The sequence below is a fragment of the Emydura macquarii genome, unplaced genomic scaffold (assembly GCF_026122565.2).
Source record: "Emydura macquarii macquarii isolate MOO-44397 ecotype Brisbane River unplaced genomic scaffold, CSIRO-AGI_Emac_v2 contig_1790, whole genome shotgun sequence".
Taxonomy (NCBI): domain Eukaryota; kingdom Metazoa; phylum Chordata; order Testudines; family Chelidae; genus Emydura; species Emydura macquarii.
This window is the reverse complement of record NW_027131927.1, coordinates 7680727-7704888: the sequence shown is the minus strand read 5'-3', so window position 1 is coordinate 7704888 and position 24162 is coordinate 7680727. Positions and strand designations below refer to the sequence as shown.

Genomic DNA, 24162 nt, shown 5'->3' with positions numbered 1-24162 from the left:
GGTCCATTTGCAAGCAACATCTGAGGCTGGATGGAAAGTGCCCTTTGTGCTAGGATTCCTTTTTGATATTAAGGTTGAGGTTCACTTGGAAAATGAAAATAGCATATTGATTTCCTGACACCAGCATCTGACAAATGTGCTTCTCTTTTGTATGTGTCCTTGCATTGTAAAGCTCTCTGCGATATCTGCTCTGATACTGTGCTTAGGCTTTCAAGTATCTACATTAACTCGATGTGTAATGGTCAACATGACAGAAGGCAGACTGGGTACTGCCTCGTGTAACAGAGTCTTGTTGACGGGCCAACATTCCAGTGGGGCAGGGCATTATCTAGTTAGCATGGACGGTAACAAAAATAAAATCTACTGATTGCAACAAATTGCTCATCTTCAATTATAACATCAATGTTAATTACAAGTGCAATTGTAATTGCAGGGAAGGAAGCTCAAGCACCAGTGATGGGGACGCATGCTGAATCCTACTGATTGCAGCAGACTTTTTACATCCCAATGCTTTGGATATAGTTGAGGATAGGCAGCTATTCTTCCCCCCCTCCCTCCCCGGAGCATTTGCAAAGTCTAGAACAACAGCATTGCTCCAAGCAGCAGGCTGCCTGAATCCACACCGCCAAGGAGTCAAATATTCCCCCATCTACCATTAGCTCCATGAGAATCTGCTGAACGCTGATGGTATATTTGTGCTGGCTCTATCTTCCCCGGCTAAGGCTCCTCCAGTCTCACTGGTGGAGGTTCTAGGGGATAAGCTTTGGTCAACTAGCCCTGCCCTCATCGCTGGTCAAAGCCAGTGGGGAGAACTTGGGTCCATTATTGATGGCGATGGTTAATGCCACCTTCCATGAGGGCAACCTGCCTACCATCCTAAAGCAAAAGTGATGGTGAAGACCCTTGCTTAAGACACCATCTCTCAGCAGTCCTGCCTACTTCCACTCGCCTTCTTTCCCTCTTTGCAGAAGGTTATTGGGAGTGGGTGAAGAACCACTACCACTGCACCGCCGGTACTGTGAGATGTCTGTCACTCTGGCATTAGCGCCGGATGTGGCGTGGAGATGGACAGAGGTCGCGCTCCCAGGGCTGATATTATTAGACCTCTCAGCAGCCTGAGGTGCTGTGGACGCTACTCAGCCTCTCTTTGACAAGACCTGCTTAATAGCACCAAAAAAGAGTTGTGCTCCGGTGGCGTAAACACAGCCCTAGGAGCCAGGGCCATCGGAGTTCTCACCCCATCTGGGACATGGCTGCCCTCCATGGTCTGAGGCAACTCACTTAACCGCTTTGCCTCAGTTTCCCCATCTTACAGATGGGGAATAATAACAACAACAACATCTACTTACCCACTTTACAGGGGTGTTGAAGCTTAATTATCAAGTGTATGAAAAGCATTGTATAAGTGCCCAAAGATTAATACTCATAGCGGGCGGAGGGCACGTTTAAAGTGCCTCAAGTTTCAACGGGTAGCAGCTAAGTTAAAACGGAGGGGACTCAAATGACACCCAGCCATGCCCACGCTCCATTTTGGTGCAGTGAATACATTTTTAAATGATTTGTCTCCTTTTTACCTTGAAAGAGGCTCTTTGTCTGCAAGGGTCTAGCATGGAACTACCACCAGCTGAGCAGGTCTAGTCACGTGGCTCTAAGACGCATCTGTGCTCAGGAGAATTCCCAGCACTGCTTGCCTTGCGTGCAGCACGCCCCAGTGAGTGGCTGAATTAGGTAGGTGAGCAACAGCTGCTGGGGCACCTACATTTGTGGGAAGCAAGATTTAAAGCAAAATATCACCATCTCTCTTCTACTACTGTTAAGTTTTAGCCAGATAACAAGCAGCTCTCTTCTCGCCCCTCGTTTTCTTGCAACGTTTACCTTCCCTTGCTTTACTGTAGGAGCACAGTTGAGGAGGCTCTGCACATGCCACAGGGTCTGGAGTCAGGGGAGTTGTGGTGAGGAAAGGAAGTGGCAAAACATTGAACTGTAAATTGTCCCCTGGCCCCACACCACCCCCTACCTATTGCTATGCCACTTCCCATCTTCTAGTGTAAATAAAGCCAGAATTGTTGAGTCACAAATGTGAGGTTCTAGCCCACATCATCTGCAGCTCCCTGGGCTGTTCTTTTTCTCATGTCTTCTCCATTACTTGGTAGAGAGAGAGCGAAAGAAAGAGCGGGCGCACACTCTGCAGGCCGGTTAGAATGCTACTGTCCAGGCATATCTCTGAGAGATTGGTGGCTGGGCTCCAGGGGAAGGAGCTGAGAGCCTCAGAAAAACAACTGTGCTTTAGCCAGCCAGCGTGTACATGGAGGGCATGTGCCATGCTCCCCTTCTCAGAACTGCTTTAGAAAAACCACAGGAACAGTGAGTGCCATACTGTAGGAGGGTGTTTGCTGTTGGATCTATGGGACTGCAAGGTTATTAGCAAACGTGTTCCTCCTACTCATTACCCAGCGGATTTGCTCTTTAAAGGAGGCTTCCAAAGGCAAATAAATCATTGTGTGCCCTTTGGTGCTTCTTTAGGATGGATGAAGGCCTGAAAGGTTTGGCTGGCTTCTTTTGAAATTATTGCAGCTCATTTTTTACATCAGAAGCTCAGAGCTTGTTTCAGTAAGAACAGGGCAGGCAATCTATGGACCACTAGAGAATCAGGCAGATTGTGACCACAAGGGGTCAAGAGGGTGCAGGCCCTGCGCTTTGACCACAGCCCCCAGCACCTCCCTGCACTAGACAGAGACAGACGGGGATTGGGGGGAGGACGGGGGGCTTTCATACCGCATCCCTCGAAGGAGTAGTGCAGCTCCCACTCCAGCAGTGCATTCCCTGGCTGAGTCATCCAGAATGCCTCTCCATAGCCCTTCTCCTGCCCCTCTGAGCTGTAGTGCACAAGACAGAATAAAGCTCGCTAGGTGCTGGTCGGAGGAGGAAGTCTGGATGACCCTGAGTAAACAACTGACTGGCTTGTCCTTGGCCTAATTTTTCCATTGTCTATTATGTGCAGCTGGGTGCATTTCAGTACGTTACCAGTGGAAACTAATGCTGCTGAATGTTCACTCTGGCTGTAACTGCTGTTTTCTAGGTAGCGCGGGGCCCTCTTTCATCTCTGCGCAACGTGAAGTGGTGACTCACTGATTAACAAGTTAATTGGGAGCAGTGGGAAGCGGATCAGTAGGGGGAATGGGAGGGAAATCCCAGATTGGGAGGGGAGGGAAGTGGCAGCCCCAGACCAAAGCTGCATTTGGATGTTGCAGGGAAAGGGAATGTAAAAAACAAACAAAAGGATGGTAGGAAAACGCGCTGCTTGTGGAACAGCATTAGGAACGCACCCCACGATGCAGCTGGGGATGGGGAGTCACAGCGCTGCATTCCTCTCACTTGGGGCATTCCATGCATTCTGGACATCATTCACAAAGTGCCTGGGGGCGGCTTTCAGGGGGGCACACAACAGAGGGGCCTCTACAGGCAGCAGTTACCTCCCCACGGTGAACAGAGCCTGCTCGCCTTATTTATCCAGACCAAGCAGTGGCCTTCTCTGTCCAAGGATTTATATGGCCCCCAACACCCTAGCACCAGAAACACCCTCAGTTAACCTAATTATCCTCACCACACCTCTGTGAGGTAAAACTGCCGTATTATCCCCACATTACAGATGGCAAACAGGCACAGAAAGACTACCAGCCAGCTTTCCAAAGGAGCTCAGCATCCAACATAAAAATCTGGCCACTTATTTTGGTGCCTAACTGAGAGGTGAGCTCTTTCAAAACTCTCGCCTGAAGTGACTTGCCCAAGGCCACATGTGAAGTCTGTGGCAGCGTAAAGCATGAACCCCAGTTGTCCTGACAAGCAGGCGTACCAGATCATCCTCCCTCTCAGGGCCTCACGGTGGGCGTAGGCACCTTCTCTGCCAGGGGGAAGATAGGTCCTTAGGAACAGCCCACATGGGTGGTGACGGTCATCTTTTAATGAAGCAAAAGGTTTTGATTAGTGCTGGGCCTGAATCCTCACATCCAAATCCCGCTCCAGACCACCCCAAAGCTCGGAGCGATGGCTGTTTGGTTCTGGCGCCTCTCTCATGGCAATCCAGCACAGTGACCAAAGCCACACCATCCCTCCTAAGCATGTGAGGTAGCTGGAGAGCCCGGTTCTGCCATCCTTTCTCCATGTGTCTGGCACCTCTTTGACCAGGATCGCTCAGTTACAAGGAGCACGTTTGCTGCTGACATATTCCAGGAGCTCATTGTCTCACATGCTCCACTCACATGCACTTCTCCCATAGCACCATAAGTGCTGGAGGTAGTTTGTTTAAACAGATGGGGCTACCCCAGGCCCAAAGAGAAGGCTCTTAGCGCTTGGTCACTGGGTTGTTGTTTTTTTTTTTTTTTAAATCCTCCAAACCTTGAAACCCCCAAATTGTTCACTCAGTTAATACAGGCGAATTTGTGTTCCTATTCTTGTCACTGTTGTCGTCCTCCCCACTGTGTGCCAGATCCACTGGTCACGCCTTGCCCTTCTTTAGATTGTAAGCTCTTTGACCCAGGGGCTGTCTTCCTTTTATTAAAAAATAAATGTATACAGCACCTAACACAAAAGGGGCTCAACCATGACCTGGGCCCCTGGGCCCCACTATGAGACAAATATTAACTTGTTCATGACTCATAACAATACAGAAGAGATTCCACTGAAGAAGAGGGGAGAATTCTGGAGGGACAAAAAATTCTTTTCTCAGATGCTTCTGTCAGCTCTTGACTCCAATATTCTGCTCTCCCCACATCTACAGATTCTTAGTTAACATAAATGGGGACTCAGTTTCCATAAGGAGAGCAGAATTTCTCAAGTGAGATCTTAGGACTAACTGTTGCTGTCAGACCTGCACTATGGTTGCAAACTATGTTCTAAATTGAGATGGACTTGGAAACACATCTATGTTGGATGGAGTAGCTGGCTGGAAAGAGGTGGAGTGAAGGACTTCCAACCACTTCTAAAACCCTTCCACATGCACCTCCCTATTACCCAGCTAAAACCCTCTACCCACAACCCTTCCTGTCCACAGCAGGTGCCCTGGGTCTTCATTTTAACAATCTAGACATCACAAGGCACCAGCCCTTTGTACATTACCTTAAATCAGAACAGAAAACCCATGTGCCATATAAACTGGTACAGCAGTATGTGGAGGATGGGTTGGTCCTAGACCAGTTCATTAAGAAGTTAATTATTACCAGATATTGGTCTAAGGTATTGTAATGGTGCGGCACCCCACCTCTCATAAGCACCCCTTTTCATTGGGTGTGTCTGCAGTCTTTAAAAAACCCCGGCCCTGGTATCGGGCCGTACTCCCAGGGCTTCCTCACTGGAGGCAATGGTTTTGCCCTCTCTGGACCCTTCTGGCCCCAGCTGGACTGCTAAGTGGTTCAGGTCCCCTGCTGGGGGTTTATCGCTGTCCCAGTGTAGGCCACGTCCTCAGTGGCTTATGGGGAGGACCCAGGCCCACCCTACTCCAGATCCCCAGTGACCATAAGAATAGCAGCCAGGTGTCACCGTGTCCCTTTAACAAAACTGCTTTCAGTTCCCTGAGCCACTTCCCCTTGGCCCCAGCCTTCACCACTGCTTCACTCTTAGCTCGGGGCTCGTCTAGGTTCATGCCAAGCAGACAGCCAGGCATGTGTTCTCGCTCCCCTGGTCCCTGCCAGCACTGAGCTGTCCATGGTGCTGCCATTTCCTTTGGCTAGCCAGGAGCACCAGCTGCACTCCTCCTGCTCCAGCAAGGAACTGACTCTGCAGCTCCTTTTATATGGCCCTCCTGGGCCCTGATTTGTTGCTCCCTGCAGCTTCTCTGAGTGGCTAGCCTTGTGCAGCTTTGCTATGATTGACTGCTTCCTGCGCAGTATTTCTAGGCCGCTCGGGGGACTTTGCGCCACTATTCCTTTCCTGGGATGGGTGTGACAGGACCCTGAGGCCTCTGGGGGTAGCCTACCCCATCACAGGTACTTATATGGCCCCCATTACCATAGTATCTGTGCATCTCAGAGTCTTTAGCTGTTTGTCCATCCCCATGGTACAGACGGGGAGCAGAGACATAGAGAGGCTAAATGACGTGCCCAAGTTCACACAGGAAGTCTGAGGCAGAGCAGGGACTTTAACCCATGGCAGACCAGACTTGACAGTCCTTATATTTCTAAGGTTTAAAAAATAAAAAGGAGAAAAACAAAGCTGAAGAAGAATTGCTTCCCAGCCCTTCTTCACACACCACAGAGGAACAAATGAAGGATGCAAACCCAGTTCATTCAAAATGAATTGTGGAACGAGCACTCACTGGCCCTCCCATGGTGTGCCTGATCTGAGACCCTGCTCCTCCTGAATGCCCATGCCTTAGATGACTTTTCATCATTTGATTGTGAGCAATGGCAATCCTAGGTCCTAAAAGCTACCCAAAATATATGTTTACCAGCCCTGTCCTCGATGGGAAAGCTGTGCACCTGGCAACCCTCAATATGGGGGCTTCTCGCTGTTGCAGAAGTGAAATATTTTCATTAAAATCTGAAAACTTTGTAAGCATCTTTGTGCTTCCTCCCAATCTGCCCCTTGCACTTGGGAGAAGCTCCCTGTAAAGAGGAGGTCAGACTAGATGATCAAAATGGTCCCTTCTGGCCTTGGAATCTACGAAAACATCTATGAAATTGCAGGTCACCTTTAGTGCTGTCAAAAAATATGGACTGGTCCCACTGCCCTTTACCGTGGGACTCAACGCTTCGAAATGGATCCATGTTGTAATGGACAGGGAAGTGAGGGTTTAACCGTTTCACTTTGTTATTCTCCTGCAACTTCAACGAACCCATCCACCTATTGTTTGGACTTATTAGGTGCAATGTGGTGACAACAAATCAAAATACTTAGATAGTTAGCTCTTTGGGACAGGGACCATCTTTTGGTTCTGTGATTGTACAGTACCTAGCACAATGAGGGACTGAATCCATGACTGGGGCTCGTAGGTTCTCTCACAACACAAATAAATAAATAATACTAACAACTTCTTCCTTAGCTCAAAAAACCCCTACAGATGTGTAGCCCTTTTGTCAAAGGACACCTTCATTCAGCTGTCATGAGTATTGAGGATTTATCTCCAGGCAGGCACTCACGGGTGTGAAACTCCATCCAGCAGAGGGGCCGTGGTAAATCCACACCTAAGTCAGTCCCTCAAGGAACTCTTGACTGCTGCCAGCAATGTGCTTGTCTGTGTTTTTCTTTTAGCATCATCTCAGTGGAGGAGATCTTGCAGGAGGGACAAGGAAAAAGAAGCTATGTTAGGTTCTCTTTCCTAGGGCAAATCTTTGCTTTCACCTTCTCATCCTGGCCAGCTACAGTACAGACAAGAGAAACCATCTCATCTCAGAAAGCATAGCTATGCCTCCTCCTTTATTTTCTCATTGCAGGGCTCTTACAACTCGTTTGGTTTTCACATCTCCTCTAGTTAAGCTGTGTGCAGAATTCCCAGAATGATACAGCAAGGGGTGGATTTCTAAACCCTCCCAAAATAGAAAATGTAGGTATCTACATAGCAGCAAGAGGGAAGGAAGAGAAAAAGCAAACCTGTTTTACAGAAGGATTTTAATAGATATCAGCTATTTTGCTCATCATATTTTTCACTTTAAAAAAAAGGGGGAAAATTATCAAAGAAAGTAATTGATGTAATTGAAAAAAGTGGCTCCGTTCTGTTTCTACAGCAACTGAAATACTAGGAATTATGCTAACAGTGCTGTCTAAAGAATGATCATATTGTTACAGAACAAAAGAATGGGAGCGTTATGAGCAATTAGAGCAGATTCCTTTCCCTTTGAACTTTCAACAGCTCTGCAAAGCCTGATTCTTAAGCACATGTGGCCAAAAAGCTGATGCAACAACTGCTGAAATCACTCAGCCTGTCACCATCATTTCCAGTTGGGGTGGTGTAGCGAGAATGGGGCGTGCTTCCTCACCCGGCTAACCAACAGGCAGGTAACGTGCTCTGGCTATTTCTTGGAACACCTTCTGCACCAGGTGAAACCCATGTCAAACAATGCCAGTGAGGGCTTTTGATTTAGATTTGATACACCCTCCAGTCTCAAAACACAGCCATGTCTGGAGAGAGCAGGGCCAGCTATGGAAATGCCCATTTAGAGACTTTGGAAATGTTGCAGAGGGCAGAATAATTATTAAAAGGCAGAGGGAGCGGGGAGATGGCAATCAATGATAATCAAGGCCATGGACAGCTGACAAGACAGAAACCACAAACGGGTGTCCAAGGTAACAGAGAGATATTGGGGCTTCTAGGGATTCTTGAAGGGTGTTGCATCTGTCTTTGGAAGCCATGAGTATGGAGAACACCTTCATCTAGAAATCTTACTCTGTGATGCCATCCTCTGCTACCAGTGCTCATCTTGGACTGGGATACAGGCCACCTCTCGTTAACACTGCAGGGGAGGGAGGTGTTCCTTTTAAAAGATGTACTACTAACAAGGCCTCTTTGCAGTGAATCCTCTGAAGCCGTGCGCTACCGATGGAGCTCACCGTCCTGGCCCCACGTCAGTGGGAAACCATGGATCTGAAGTAGAAATGTGTTACACGGACAAAACAGCCCGGTCAGGGTCCGTGCCCAGCTCACTCTTCCCTTTACTAAAACGGGTGGATGGGACAAGACGGACAGACCCTACTGAGTGTTTACACTGCAACTAGACACCCACCGCTGGCCCCGCCAGCCGACTCGGGCTGCAGGGCTGTTTGTGGTGCAGAAGACATTCCAGCTCGGACTGGAGTCCGGGCTCTGGGACCCTGCGCAGTGGGAGTGTCTCACCATGCAATTCAAAAGCCTCTTAGCCCAGGCCAGCCGTGAGTGTCTAATTACAGTAGAGACATTCCCTGAGTGAGAGCCTGCAGATAGCTTGTGTGTGGCTCACCAGGTTGTGTGTGTGTGTGGTGTGCTCATCTTTCTGGGACCTTTGCTAGGGTCCTAATGGTGAGAGACAGAAAAGGGCTATCAGATCAAATACTCAGCCCTCCCCTACCTGCCTATGGGGTGAGTGCAAGCACCTCCTCCCCAGAAGGCCAGGCCAGACATTGAAGAGAGACTACACTTGATTTTACCTTTCCTCCCCTTTCATTGTCCTGCCGGTCTTACTGCTCTCACCCGGCTGAAATCTCTCCACAACTGCTCTTACAAGCCAACATGGAATTCAGGAAGGACGCAGAGCATCTTCTGATGAACATGGTCTGGATCTAGAGCCTTTATCACCCTCTCTGCCCCTGTGCTGCCTGTCCCATCACGTGCCACTCCTACTGACACACTTGTGGCTTTCAAGTAGCACAGCCATTTCTTTTAAGGCAGAAGACTAAAATGCTAGAGCAGGCACCTGGGAGCCAGGAGACCTGCGTACCACGCTCTACTGTACCACTCACTCACAGTGAGGCAGGGAGAGGTTGTGACAACTTCCCCTCTTGTAGCTCTGAGCTAACAAATGCTCCTTTGCAGAGGGCTCGCAGACGCTCCAAGGAGAAGTGGGATGGAAGTGCAAAGAACACTTCTAATTGGTTGTCATTAATGAACGCAGTGAGTACCAGCATAGCTGTGACCGTGTAAGTGTAGGCAGGGGGGAAGGGTAGACGGCTGGGATCCTGGAGGCCCTGGAGCTAAGCACCATTCCCTGCATACCTTGAGTTAGGCAAAACACAGTGTGTGAACACTCAGCTCCCTCAAACCAAACAGGGAGAGGCAGGAGTGGAAGGTCCCGTGAATAACTCTCCACATTCCCAGCATGCAATAACCCTACGTATCTTTACTTATGGGCCCCGTCCTGGGAGGCAGCCAATCCCTTCAGCTCCCATCAGATTCAGTGGCACTTGTGGGACACACCACAAACCAGGCGTGGGGGCATTTTGCTGGGGGCTGGACACCTGGCCGCAGCGCAAAGCATTTTGGGATTGTGCTTTGACCCCAATGGGCTTTCTGAAAAAAAAAAATCGAAGTCGTCCCCCCCCCACAGGGTCCCCCCTGCACCCACTCACTTAGCAGGGGCTGCGTCCTCTGTCTCAGCTAAACACGGTGGAAAGGGGTCAGTGGAAGTTGCTATGGTTGACGTACCTCTCAGAGCGCACGCAGTTCAGTCGGCAGCACATCCCAACACCCAGGAACTAAGGTGATTCTGGATTAGTTGGGAGCCTCTGCATTTCCTGGGCTGCAGCCCTAAGTCACACTGCCCCCCACAGCCCCAGGGGCATGCCACAATGGCCCAGCTGGCACTGGGAGGAAGAAGGGGGGAGCCCTAGTTTGCTTTCTGCCAGGGGCACACATGACAGCAGGAGGATTCTTCAGTTAGCAACTCTAGGGATGTGCAAGCAGGCAAGTAGCATTGACACATAACAGACATTAAAAGGGGGAAGAGGCTGGCACGAGGGCTAGGATGCAGGTGGGAAAGCAGAGTCTGTAAGGAGAAAAAGTAATGAGAGCCTGGATTGTACATGCAGCAAGTAATTAGAGTGGGAGGCATTTTAGGCAGCTGGCCTGATCCTGCTAGATACTGAGCCTCCTCAACTCCCATCGACGTCAGTGCAAGTGGAGGGCGCTCAGTCCTGCACAAGATCAGGCCCTTAGGTAAGATTTCATCTCCCCCTCGCTCATCGCCAGTTGTTTCATTGAGAATATTGAGAGCTATTGGTTCAGAAATGAGTCAAAATTACCAGGCTCTGAGAGACAGGGGCAGGGACGAGACAAGGTGCTTGAAAACAGCCAATGGACGTCCTCCATCGAGGGGGATGAAGTTTCCAATCTGACTGTTTCTGATTTCCCCCCCCTCTCCAGCATGGGAGCCATCCTGATCCTGTCGCATGAGGGAAAGGCACTGGATGGTTTAGCATCCGTTTGCCCTAGGGTTCAAATCCCGCAGCAGAGGGGCTGAATGGAATTGTTCCACTGAAAGAGAACTTTGAAATATCTAGATCCAATGTGCGGCCTCCCCACCCCGCCCCCCCAGTCCAGTTTTAAAGAACAGTCATAAACACGGGACTTACCCAGCCTGCAGAAAACAGAAACAAACGCCCCCTCCTACAGGGGGATAACAAAACAAACCCCGATTGTCGGGACACTCACCCCAGATCAAAGTAAGCAGCTGGGCCTTGGGGATGAGGCAGAGGGAGTACACGGCTCCGACGTGAAGCAGTGTCATTAGGATGACATTCCTCCAGACAATCTCCTGGTTATATCTGGCCTTCCCCTCGCTGCTCTCTGCTTTCCATCCTGACGGGCTTTCTTCTCTCCCATCGCAGACCGGGATCGTTTTCTCTCCATCCACCGTACAGTTGGCTCGTTGGCCCGACATAGCTAAGAAAGCAAGGTCTGCGTAAGCATGTGAGGACCCCCCCGGACCAGGGTCTGGGAGCAGCTACCAGTCAGACAGCGAAGGTGCGTGCGTGCGTGCTTGCTTGGAGGATTGTTGATTTGTTTTTTTTTAATGGATGATGATTGTTCTTCTTAGGTCTGGGGATTCCCCCCTTCTTCTTTCCCCTCCAGGCGAATTTTAAATAAACCTTACGACTGCAAGTCCTGGAGCACAGCATCTGTTGCTAGCATCTCATCCATGATGCTATTGCTGTGCCAGCACTGAACTCCGCACAGCAACAGAGGGAAGAAAAAAAAAGAGGGGGCGGGGAGGGGTAGAGAGAAGGAGTGAGAGACAGACCAGCATAGCTACAGCCAATCAGAGTTACATGTGGGGCTCTTAAAGAGAGCGAGCTGCTCCGTCCCTTGTTGCCACATATTGGCCACACTGAATATTCACACACACACACACACAGAATGCAAACACTGAGCGGGTGGCATTAAATCAGAAGCTGTGCCAAGATGCAACTAGTCCTGCCCAAAGGCAGCCAAGCTTTTGCGATGCTGTTGAGCCCTCTTCGAAGCTTCTCACTTGATGGGAAAAGCGCCTCCAGGCACCAAATCAGTCTGCACTCCTTCAGTGCAGCCGTGCCTGCTTAAGATCAATTGATGTAAGAGGACGTTTCATTTAACGTCAATTGAAAATCCCTGCTCTAAACAGGATTGAGGGCCTAATCCAGCTCCCACTGGAAGATCAGGCCCCTTAACGAAAATTATTGCACATGATAGCATGTGGAGAGGGCAGGTGTTCGATGGATTGAACTGGGGGGTGTTCTATTTTCAGCCTTGTTGCCTGCTTTGAATGGACAATAACCAGGCTGTTAAGAATCTTATGGGCAGTTTTCTGATAAACGGGGCTCCAAATTTACCCTGATTGTGAGCTCAACTGTTAAAACCTGTTGGACAGTGTATAAAGTGTCATGACAAGATAGAACAATACACCTTGATGGGAAAAGGAGCCAAAGCTGGGATTAAGATCATGCCTGACAAACAAGAGAAGTGTGGGACCGGAAATCGGTGAACCAAAATTGGGGTTTTTGAAATTAGGGGAACAAAATAACGTGGGAATGAGCTATTCCACCCACAACTCCCCCAAAAGAGACGTGAAGGGGACACTGGCTACCACAATGCTGGCTGACTGAAAGATGACAGATGGGGAAGGGGTGAGCTTCTCTCTCATGGCTGCTACCCTCCCTATCTTCTGGAACCCCAGACCTCCTTCATCCTGATCATGAGATATTCCCAGCAGGCTGGGCCAGGGAGAGGGAGCCAGATGACATCATCCTCTCCACTGGCACCAGCTAAATCCCAACTACTACCTAGGATGTGAGCCTTCCCCCCCCACACGCACCTAATCCATGTGCCTGTTTCCTTCCCACCTTATTTTTCTTTTTTAGCCCTCGCCTTTTTCCTTTGGTCTAGTAAGAGCCCGGCTTGGCCAGCCAAGACTGTATAGTTAGCAACACCGTTGTAAGCAGTGACCAGAGAGGCAGCTACAAGCAGTGCCCCAAAACAGCCCAATGGAGATATGAGTTTGCCAGGTCTTGAAGGTGCTGAGCAGACCATGTGCTGGGCCTGTTTTTTTCCCAGCAGCAAGGCTGCAAGTAGGAGTCAATGTCAGAGATACAAGCTGCATTTTCTGTCTCTGCTGTTCTCTTTCTTTCCTCTTCTGTGTGGGCTTCCCTTGGTTTGTCTTCTAGGAAATGGGATTGGATTTTAACAGCAGCAGCAGCAGCAAGGACAGCTCCAGCCCATCTCAACTACCTTCTTCTCTTTCCCCAAAAGGACAGTTATTACTATCTCTCATACCATCTAAGACGTCAGACAAGAGGGGTTTCCCTCTAAAAACTCTCTCCAGCTAAAGGGAAAGGGAACAAAGAGTGTTGTTAAAAAGAAAAGCCTGGTTTATTTGTGTGCATTTCAAATGCTTTAACTGGCTTCTGTTTTCCTCCTGTGTCTTTAATAAAAAGTTAAAAGGATTTGTAGTGGTGTCTTAGTCATGGTACTGAGCAGGTTGAGGTCTCTGTATACCAAACCTTGAAAATTGTTTAAAACTGTATAATGTTGGACAGTGCTAGGGTCATATTAACACCTTTGACTTTTTGTATCCACATATTCCATCAAAATTAATACACCAGCAGGCAGTGATGACAGTTTTGTTTTGTTTTTTATGGAAGGAGGCAGGTATGCATAATGGCTCCACTTTGGTTTCATTTTCAGCTTGTGCAAAGTCAAATCCCTTAATGGGAAATCCCAGCGAATGCCAGCACATGCTGTGGCAAAGAGATGCCCACATAAGTGGGTGTAACTGCAGCTATAGGGAGAGAGCCGCAGCTGGTGGAAATAAGCGTAGCTCCACTGGGATTGCACCAATTCACACCAGCAGAGGTCCATGGCCATCGTGCCTGTGTGTGTCCTGCTCCAAGCGCAGTAACCTAAAGCATATTTAAATTGCTGTCCCAATCCCTTCCAAAAATCCCTTTTTATATACGGATTGGGCTTTAAGCCTCATAATTATTCACTGCTCTGCGGAGAAGCAGCACAAGGCCGTGGACTTAAGCCATGCTTAGGTCTCTGCACTGGGATGCATTTCACCCTAAGGGCCAAAATCCTGCAGTCCTTACTCAGGGTCATTATGCCCCCTTACTTCCATGGAGAAGCCAGCAGGAGCAGACCAGAGGGGTAGGGAAACTCAGCTAGGCGGATGTCATGGGCAATCCTGTAAATCTTCCCCTGGAAGGACTTGGGGAGGGTGGGTGAGGGTGTCTCCAGCCCTCAGAGATCACCTAGTTCTGCTGCAGCCATAGGTTAGAACCATCCTGCCTGGACAGCTGACCCTTTATGTGGTGCCACTGAGTTGGTTCCGCAGCTCCAAGCTGTAGTAACTCCACCTGGCTGGCTTGCGCCAAAGAAATCTGACAATAGAGTAGCGGAGAGTGCCAGGAAGAGCAACCTCTTCCCTGCCCCCATCATCAGTCACACCCCTAAGGCCCTCTTCAACCACTCCCGGTGAGTACAAGGGTCAGACAGAAGGACTTTTCCATCTCTAGCTGCTAGAAGCTTGGCACCTTCCCAATGCCACATTCCTGCCTTAGCCCTTACGAACGAGTGCGTGCTACACCCAGCCTTGTTGGTCTCCTTAAACTTCTTTTCCTTGGGTGCCCAGGTAATTATGATTCATCTCCAAGATGCTTTGGGGAGCCATGCATCCAAAAGGGGGGGGCCACTAATTCTGAACTGTAATCTTTTAAAGAGTTGTCTAGAGGGAATGGGATTTGCTTGCCGATTTCACATTGTACAGCAGGGATTTCTGGTTATAGGCCCCAGTTTAGCTAAATGCATGCCTATCTTTAAGCATATATAACCCAAATTAAGAGTTGGGCTTCTCCCCCCTCCCCCCCGCCTTCCATTTCTAGAGAAAATCCTCTTACGTGATCGGCGGATTTGAGGTAAGCAACATCCCTATTAAACTGTGCTCCTGTTTCATTCCTCTTCCTAAAGTTTAGTTCTGACTATGGCACTGATTCAGCAAGATACTTAAGTACACACCTAATTTTAAGCATGTGATTAGTTCAATTGACTGCAGATCAGAGTCAATTATCTGAGAGAGAATTTCCTCTAGCTATGGAAAGAAATCAAATCTTAATGTGGATTATATGTATAAAAGCTATAACCCTTTTCCCTCACAAAGGGGTGGGGGGAACTAGCAACTACTTTTTAAAGCAACAGCTCCTAAAGGCACTAGAAAAATGCGAAGTATTATTTGACCAATTCTTAGTGTTTGAGCTAGGCTTTTGCTAAATGACAGTAAGCACTTCATTAAGGCTGCTGAATTTCAGATATGTTTGTTCTTCAAGCCAACTCCAGCCACCCAAAAACTGCCTCTTTATCATAGGCAGCAGCAGCCATTCCAGAATCAGCTAACTTTACTCCCCTGAAAATAACAAAGAGGCCACTGAAGTAAAAAGAACAATAAAGTTTACATCAGCGTACTCCATGTTTTCCCTTCCCAAAAGCAATATTATTTTAGTTTTTAAATGCGCATGAATCTAACCTCCCATCTATTTCTTTCCAACTAGGCCTTGGCTTTTGCTTCTTACTGCATCTGCAGCCTCATTTTATGTGCTTTGTCACTTAGTGCAGGCTGCTGTTTAAAACGAAGAATCCTGTGGTGTTCTGTATCCCAGAGTGGGATTTGTTAATACGGAGTTCACCAATGTCCAGAGGATGACCCAGATTCACAGAGAAGCCGAGGGAGGGAGGTGGGGGGAAGTTGATTGTTATCTAGTGCACAGCTTCACATGCTGCAGCTACAGAGCAAGGGAAGAAAGAGAGCCACGACTCATGAACAATTTGTGGCCTTCTGAAGTTATTTAAAAATCAGATATTAAGATCAAGTAAAATATTTACCTGCAACCCATTCCTTACGTTCTTGAATGGTTCCCTCAGTACAAATAAAATATGTGGTGGTGTGTGTGTTTTATATGCTTGGGTTCACTTCATACCACCAGAGAACTTCATTTGGTTGATTGCAACATGTATTGTCTCCAGTTAATTTTTTGGGGATCACTGGAGTTAGTAATTCAACTTAGATTGATGGGTTGTTGTTATTATATTTTATTCCTTCAGGGGCTCAAATATTCAGGATGTTCAAGGTCAGCTTTTAGACCAAGTTCAAGCGTACATAGTGTTAGTTTAATATCTGACACATGCATTTTGATTGTATGGGACAGACTCAGAGATTTAATTAGTCTCTTCCACCTCTAAGTCCTTTGATCTGAGTCTCCAGCTATATTTGAGAAATCCACATCATGCATTTACCCAGGAATAATTGCATGGCCACACCCCTTGAATGTAGATACACTTCTGTAAACTCCACTTTGTGTGGAGTGTAACTTAACCAAGTAAATTCCAAGAGTGAGCTGCAATCGTGTAACGTGATTTTGTGCTGATGCAGTGCCTCTGCAGCAGGGGTTTGTGTCCAGATGACTGCATTGATGCAGTTACATTACTGCAAATGCAGACAGGATCTTTTCAAAATCCAACAAGGAAAACTTTTCAGTAACATATGGAGGCCAGGGGGTGTATCGTATTGAAAAGATCTACAGCAAAACCATTCATCCAGACCTCAGTCCAGCAAGGTACGTAAGCACATGCCTAACTTTAAGCAATGACTTCAGATGGACGTCAGGTAGTCCTATTGATGTCCATCTGCTTAAGCAACTGGAAGTATATTTCTGTAGCAAGACCTAAAACACTAACTCTCTAAATGCCTTCTGGAACAAAACCACATCATAAGTGCAAAGGGGAAATTCTGAAAGATGACAGTAATTTTCTTCACTGCAGGCTACAATCCAGCTAGAAAGCCTTCACCTCATTTGTTCGTTCTGTATCGTTCCACCATTTGATATGTTCCCTCTTATACTGTAAGCTCTTTGGAGCAAGAATTTTTACTGGTCTGTTACATTTTAGCCCATTACTTAAGCACCACATACATCAACTAAACATACCGGAGGATGCGAACTGTAACAAACACTGTGTTGTGATTTGACTCATTTTTACATCTTTAAATACAGGAAATGTTCCTGCTGCTATAAAGCTCACGGGGCTTAAATAGTGGGGCCTGAGCTTCTGAGGAGGAGGATGAATTCAGAGTTTGCTTTTCTCCAGTAAAACCAATCAGTCTCCTAAATCGGTTAGTGCAGAAGTAAAATTGAAAGAGTTTTGTTATGGGGGAGCAACCAACAACCAGCAGGAGAGATCAGTGCCTGCTCTCAGCTGCAGAGTTCTGTGTAAGCCTGAATGAGGGAGGACGTGTATTGAGAGCACAAAAACCAGGGGTGAAATACTGACCTGAACTCAGTGGAGTCAATGGAACCAGGATTTCAGCCCGTGATTCCAATCCCAGCATTTGGTATGTTTTGTTGAGGGCCACCTTCCGATACTCTGATTCCTGTAGTACCTTCGCTCTTTAAGAGATCCCATTGAAATCAATAGCAGTCCTCATGGAGTTAGGAGCTAACTCAACACCAATAAAGGTGTCAGACACTTTTCCACATTATCTATGACTGTTACCTACAGCAATACATTTTGGGGGGAAATGCAAGAGAAAGATTTAATCTCTTTTTAAAAAACAAATAATCACTCTAAATGATATCAACTGGATTTACACCAGAGGCACAGCTAGCTCTGGGCCACTGGGCTACAGGTGCCTCATTTGTAGCAGGAGATGCAGAGGAAGAGGAGTTCAAGACTCCACCTCCACCACCAAAGCAATGTTTGAAGAACATGTCTCCATGTCCAATAGCATGCAAAGGACCTTGACTAGCCTGGAGGGGGAAATTCAAAGACCTGATAATACAAACATATCACAAACAGAGATCTACCTTAACAAACATCCCAGAAAGAATATTTTTAAAAGTGGAGAGAATGCAATAAATGCAAAAAAACGAAAAACAACAACAAAACAGCACCCCATTGAAGTTTGACATCATGAGGGGCAGGGCAATTAGAAACCTAGAATAAGATGATCCACCTGGTGTGGTGGCTACAAAGGAGATGTCAAATCTGCTAGATGTAATGGTGAATGCTTTCAGTGACTGCACGTAATTTGGACATAAGAAGATTCAATCTCTGCAGAGCAAAGCTACAGCATTCTTCCTGCAAATGAGGATAAACGAGGAAGGCCAATGGGGAAAAAATAGTTGTAGCATTTCCTGGTCTCCAGAAACATGGAGAATCCTGAAAGGGGACAAGAGGCAGAAGAGATTTGCAATACAAAGGTTTTCTCTGATAGTTACACGGGCAGATAGAACCAGAATATGAGCCCATCGCCTCAGCAATGGTCTGATGACAACTCTGCTATCTCTAGCCTAGATCATTTTAAGATTTTAGTTTTAAACCAAACCAAAAACATTAAACCCTTTTAAAATCAACTTTTTGTTTCAGAGGACAAAGACATTCCAATAGAAGTGGGAAACACCCCATAACCATTTGGAAGCGGGGGGAGAGGAGAGACAAGATTAATAAAATATTCCCTCTGTGATCCCTGATCTGGCTTCAGGAACAGAGTCAAACAGAAGTTTGGTGCTATTTAAAAAAGGAGGGAGGATTAACTCAGCTGCTGTTAGATGACCTCACTTCACCATTGTGGCTGTCACGTGGCAGGTTTCTGGTTTGTTTACTTTTTCAATATAGTTCAACACGTTCATGCAGGACTGGGTGTTGTAGACAAAACATTTACAGAGGATAAACCCGTCTGCTAATCTGCGTTCAACGTTATTTTCGTGTTAGTTAATATCTTTTATTAATGTATGGATCCACCTCTTATGCCCTAATTCAGCAAGGAATTTAAGCATGTATCTAACTTTTAGCATGCAAATAAAAGGCCTTGATCCAACAAAACATTTAAGTATGTGATGAACGGCAAGCACATGAGTAGTTCTATCAGCTTAAATGGAACCAGCATGTGCTTAAAGTTTGGTATGTGCTTATGTACCTTGCTGCACTGGGGTTTATATTAGGATGCAGTGATTTGTTAGCTGCCCAAACAGAAGCTGGAGTTTGAGGAAGGGCACAGAAGCATTCACTTTGGGCAAAATTCTGCCATCAGATATTCATGATCAACTCCCACTGGACTTCCTTGGGAGTTGTAGGTGTATCTCTGAGGGCATATTGTGGCTCATTGGGCTTCAGTGATGTCTTTTACATGCAGGTTAAACAATTACGTAACCTATTCACGTGGTGAGGGTGACCTGTAAGCAGCCATCGATACTACTTTTGCACTATGCTATTGTTTTTGAAGATGGAAAGTTAAAACCCAGTAAGCGACCTAATTTAAAATAAAACTCAGGGGACTAGCCCTCGTGTTTATGTCCCCAGCACTTTTGCATGAGCTCGAGTCCTACTGACATCAACGCTTCATTGTAAGCATATGCTTACATTCTTTCCTATTCAGCAAGTCACTTAAGCACAGTCTGAAGTTTCATTGATAAAGTGCCTCAGTGACTTGCTGAATAGGAATGGACATACAGGTACATACAATTAAGTACATGTTGACATGTTTTACTAAATGAGGGCCTGTAGGACAACAGATCTCTGCACCATCTGACCAACAAAAAATGTACTTGTGAACCAACTGCAATTGATACAGGAACAATATTCACTGAGCCTAGCCAATCATCCAACATGTCACTAGATTATTTACACGTTCTCCGTCCAAGCAAATGGGAACATTAGAGGCCCTGTGCTACATGGGCACTTTTGTCTCGCTGAAAGAAGGGAAATGACAACGTGGGTCATGGGTGTGTGAATGAGCAGTCCCGTGCTGTTTCTTGCTCAGGATCAGCCTGACTACATGCACTATAAACAAAGACACAAGAGAGAGAAAATGGGGCCAAATGCACTGGGGTTTTCCAGGCCTGCTCCTCCCCCATTCAAGTCAATGGGAGCCTTGCCAGAATCGGGCCCTCGGCTTGTCATTATACGCTCAATCAAAAGCAAACAAAGTTGGTTTCTCTCTCTGAGCGGAGCAGTAGGGGGTGATCCAATTAACAATGCACCTTGATTGCCCATTCCTCCCTGCACCGTACAGCACAAGTGAGATTGCTCTGGAAGGTGCAAAATCTCCCGACTGAATGAGTTAGGCTGGGGGATGTAAACAAGAAATCTCCCCTCAAAACAACTCAGCGTGAGGTGGGTAAACACTTAGTTTTTAATGTTCAAATGTTAGAGCAACAGAGCTTGTAAAGAGCAATTTCATGAGTTGTACTAGAACAAAGCACATTAGCTTAGTGTGCTAATTAATTACCAACTAGATCTCCAGAGGCAACAGAATCAGCAGAGAGTATATAATTAAACCCAAGACTTTTATAGATGTATTTTAAATGTTCTTCTAGAATTCTCTCTCTGGAAAAATGCAGAGGAGAAGCAAGTACCTGTTAAAGAGAATGAAGAAAGATTGTAGTACCTGGCCATCATGAAATCTCAGCACAGAACTGTAAAAAATGTTTCAAAAGTATTTTCTTTCTTTTTTTTTTTTAAAAAAAAAAGGTAGAAGTAGTGGTTTCCTAGCAAGTGATCTCAAAATATTGTTCAAAGGCCTGTGAGCTCATCAGTGACAGAGAATGGAAAGGAGACACCCAAAGGCCCCGATCTAGCAAAGCACTTAAGCATGTGATTAACTTAAAGCATGTGAATAGTCCCCTTTACTTCAAACGTGTCAATGGGACTGTTTATGTCTTTCCAGTTAAGCCACACTCAAATGTTCTGCCGGACTGGGGCCTACATTTCCCTTTGATGCACTGCATATTATGTATACAACGACTTTAAAATAAAATGTTTAAAAAAAATATTCCCTGTTACTGGGAGATTACTGTAGTAGCCATGAGCTGTGTGCATGATAACTCGGCTGAGGTACAGCTTCCGTCTGAATCCTCTTTTTCCGTTGCTCAGAACATTCTCCAGCAAATAAATTTGGGATTGAAATTTGCCCAGAAAAGTATTTTTTTTGTTTGTAAAAAGTGTGAGAGGAACTGATTTAGAGATTTTTTTAATTATGGTTGCTGGGGAAGGGTAGGGGCGGGAGTCTATCTGTTCTGATCAGAAATTCTGTGCAGAGATAACAGAATTGGCTGAATATAAAAACAAATGGCTTGCTTTGTAGATTTTACTAAGATCTAGGAAAATTTTGTGCATGAACACTGGAGTTGTGCTTTCTGGTTGTTCTGATGACCTAGGCTTGAGGTGTCTCCAAGATGAGAATGGCAGAGTTAAAAAGACACCTAGTCAAATACCTCATGCTCAGAGATATCACAAACGCTAATGGCAATTTTTATTTAACTTTTAAAAACAACATGAATGTTGCATTAGATGACATGTGCAAACACATCTCCTACCAGACTGGATCAGATCAGCAGTCGATCTGGCCCCGTATCTGGTCTTTAACAGAGGCCAGAACCAATGCTTCAGAGAAAGATGTAAGAAACCCTGTAATAGGCAGCTCTGGGATAACCAGTCCTCGGTTTCTTCCTACCCACAGTAGTTAGAGAATGGATTAGGCCTTGAAGATTGAGAGTTTATATCCCTACCAAAACTCTCTTTTTAAAAATGTTTACTGATCCAACACTGGATATTCTTGTTATCCATATAAATGTTCAATTTAAAAAAAAACAAAAACAACAAAAATCTGGTAACCTTTTGACCTTAATGATATATTGTGGCAATGAGTTCCACAGGCTAATTGAAAGCAAAATTAGAAAAAAAAGAAACTACAGAGCAATGTTTTGGGTGCCTTAGAACTTCCTAGGAAAGAGAGTGGACACACAAACCTGGATGAACCGAGTTAAGGCTGGAAGCTCAATCTTAACGTCATGCACTCACACACAGATTGTTACATGTTAAAACCATTCTTTGTATCAATATATTATGTGCAAAAATAATACAACATATAATGAAAACTGACTTCACTTTAGTCCAATTCTAGTGCTTTAGTCCTGCACCAAAAGCTTGTCTCTCTCACCAACACGCGTTGTCCAATAAAATATAACTATCTTACACGCCTTGTCTCTAACATCCTGGGACTGACCCGGCTATAACAACACTGCATAGTCCTGCACCAGTAAGTCAATAAGAGTTTTATCACTGATTTCAGTGGATGCAGAATCTGACTGTTAGGGAGGGAAAGTAGGAGAGATTCATTAACCATCTTGTTTTAGCATTTAGGTTTTGAACACTGTCTGCCCTTGCCTAACCTCTCTTTCTAATGGATGCTTAATGTGGTTTTGAATTGCTAATGCACATTAGATTTCTTTTATGCAGAGTCATCGAGGACCAACATACGGTTGAGGAGCAGGAAGGGGGAAAATAAGTGATGGAGGAGGAAATTTTTCCCTGCTAAATTCTAGCAGTGTCAACCAGACAAATCAAATGGAATCCTCTTACTGCTTGGGTAATCTGAAGTGAGGCTCAGAGCACCACAAGGGATGATGATCGCTAGACACAAGTTTTTTAGAAGACAGATGCAGGGGGGTTGTTATGTCGCTTGGCAGGATATGATGGATTGGGCAAAAATCCAAGGACTTAACCATCCTGTGTGCTGAGGAGGCAAGAACTGACTGCTTCACATTATAGAACAGGATCAGGAGAACGTCACCCTCCTTTGAGGAGAAGACATTAAGGATTAAAGAATGGATCTTCTCTCCTCTTCTCCCAGAGTCCAGTTTAGAATCTGTTCTCCTTTTGACAGCAGGACTACTGGCCCGAAGTGGCATGTAACAAAAACCACGTTCCCAATATGTATATCAGGGAGCTCTGTTATCTCAAAGGCACTGACTTTAAAATCTTATATAAACAATCCAAAGGCTGGAAGAGCCTGACTGTGATCAGAAAACAATGCAAAACTTTCTGTTATATGCTAGTCCTAGCAATTCTCCAGGTAAAACAAGGTAAATCCGTAACAAACATTTACAAGCAAGAAAGGTTTTTTGCTGAAGTAGTCATTATTTCTATAGTACTGTCAATAGACTCTGAAGTAGCCTCCACCTTTCATCCATCTGTTGCGAGGTGGTACCAGAAAATGCTATTAAAATTGCACATACCCAGTGAACTTTTTCCTCCATGCATGTATATAAAGATATTCCACCTGCTAGAGAACTTGCTCTGCTCCAGGGCAGGCCCCTCTTCTTACAAGACACTTCCAACTATCATAGGACAAGACCCCTCATGCCAAAGTTTAAATATTTAATCATTTTTTCCCCACAGCCTCCGGGATTTATTCTGATCTGATCCAGCTGGGGTAAATCAGAAGTAACTCCAGCAATGTTAATGGGATTCCACTGAGATCTGGTTTCAGTGAGAAACAGGCAGCGCGTCACCGACCTTCCGTCTATGAATACAGCCCTTTCTGTTCATATCGTCAGATTGTGGTTTACTTGCTTGACACTGGTTAAAGAGGTAAGCAGAAGGTAACAGATTGGGAATAAAACGGTGACGGTTCATCATTCTCATTTATAAAGTAGCAGATTCTCTCATTAAATACATTCCTGTTCTATTTTTAGAAAGCTTGTGTCTCCAACTTTGAGATCTTGAGGCCAGCTTAAGGAGAGACAGGCTATTAACAAAGCCAGGAGAACTGTGCTGCTGCTATGGTGACAGGCTAGCGGTGTGGTGTCACAATACCAACAAACACAACTACTGCCTAAGAAACAGAGCCTGTAAAATGGGTTAGCCAGACCTGATCTGTGAGTTTGTTCCACGCAGGAGGAAATGCCACATGATGCTGGACTGTAACACAGCTAGTCAGTCAGTTTACAAAGTTGATGGGAAATACTTACTAGACCATAGGGTCCAAGAATCAGCGGGTGGACTGGTGACAAGCTTATTTTTCACACAGAGACAAGAAAAAAAGATTCCTCATCACTGGGTTCTAGCAGTGTTGCTGTATTTCACCTTTCTGCCACTATTCAGACAATGCAATAGCCCACTACAGAAGAATAGTAGGAAGATTATTTAGGTGCTTAATTATGGAATTAGGAACCTGCCTTTTGTTGTCTGAATTAAAAGTCTTAGCACCTAGTGGAGTGAAACAGTTCTCTACTGTAGCTCCTCGAGCAATTTTGATAGCTCCCATGCATCTATACTGTCACTTGCTGTTCTGACACATTTTTCAAATTTTAAAAACTCAAGTATAATTTTAAACAGAGCAGAAAATGGCAGCAGTAAATAACAAACACACAAGGAATTGACATATCTTGGTACAATGC

General features: G+C 45.9%; 1 protein-coding gene across 2 annotated transcripts in view; it reads right to left on the bottom strand.

The window, feature by feature from the left end:
• SCD5 (stearoyl-CoA desaturase 5) overlaps positions 1 to 17356 on the bottom strand; it is a 67785-nt gene extending 50429 nt beyond the window's left edge. The window contains exons 1-2 of one of the 2 annotated variants that reach the window (XM_067556859.1): positions 17255 to 17356; positions 11114 to 11623 (exon numbers count right to left, since the gene is read on the bottom strand). In XM_067556859.1, coding sequence (XP_067412960.1) covers positions 11114 to 11342 — 229 coding nt within the window. In that variant the 5' untranslated portion in view covers positions 11343 to 11623; positions 17255 to 17356. Of the gene's footprint in view, positions 1 to 11113; positions 11646 to 17254 lie in introns of those variants that run through there. The other variant, XM_067556860.1, reaches the window with a different exon arrangement.
• Between the last annotated feature and the right edge of the window lie 6806 nt (positions 17357 to 24162).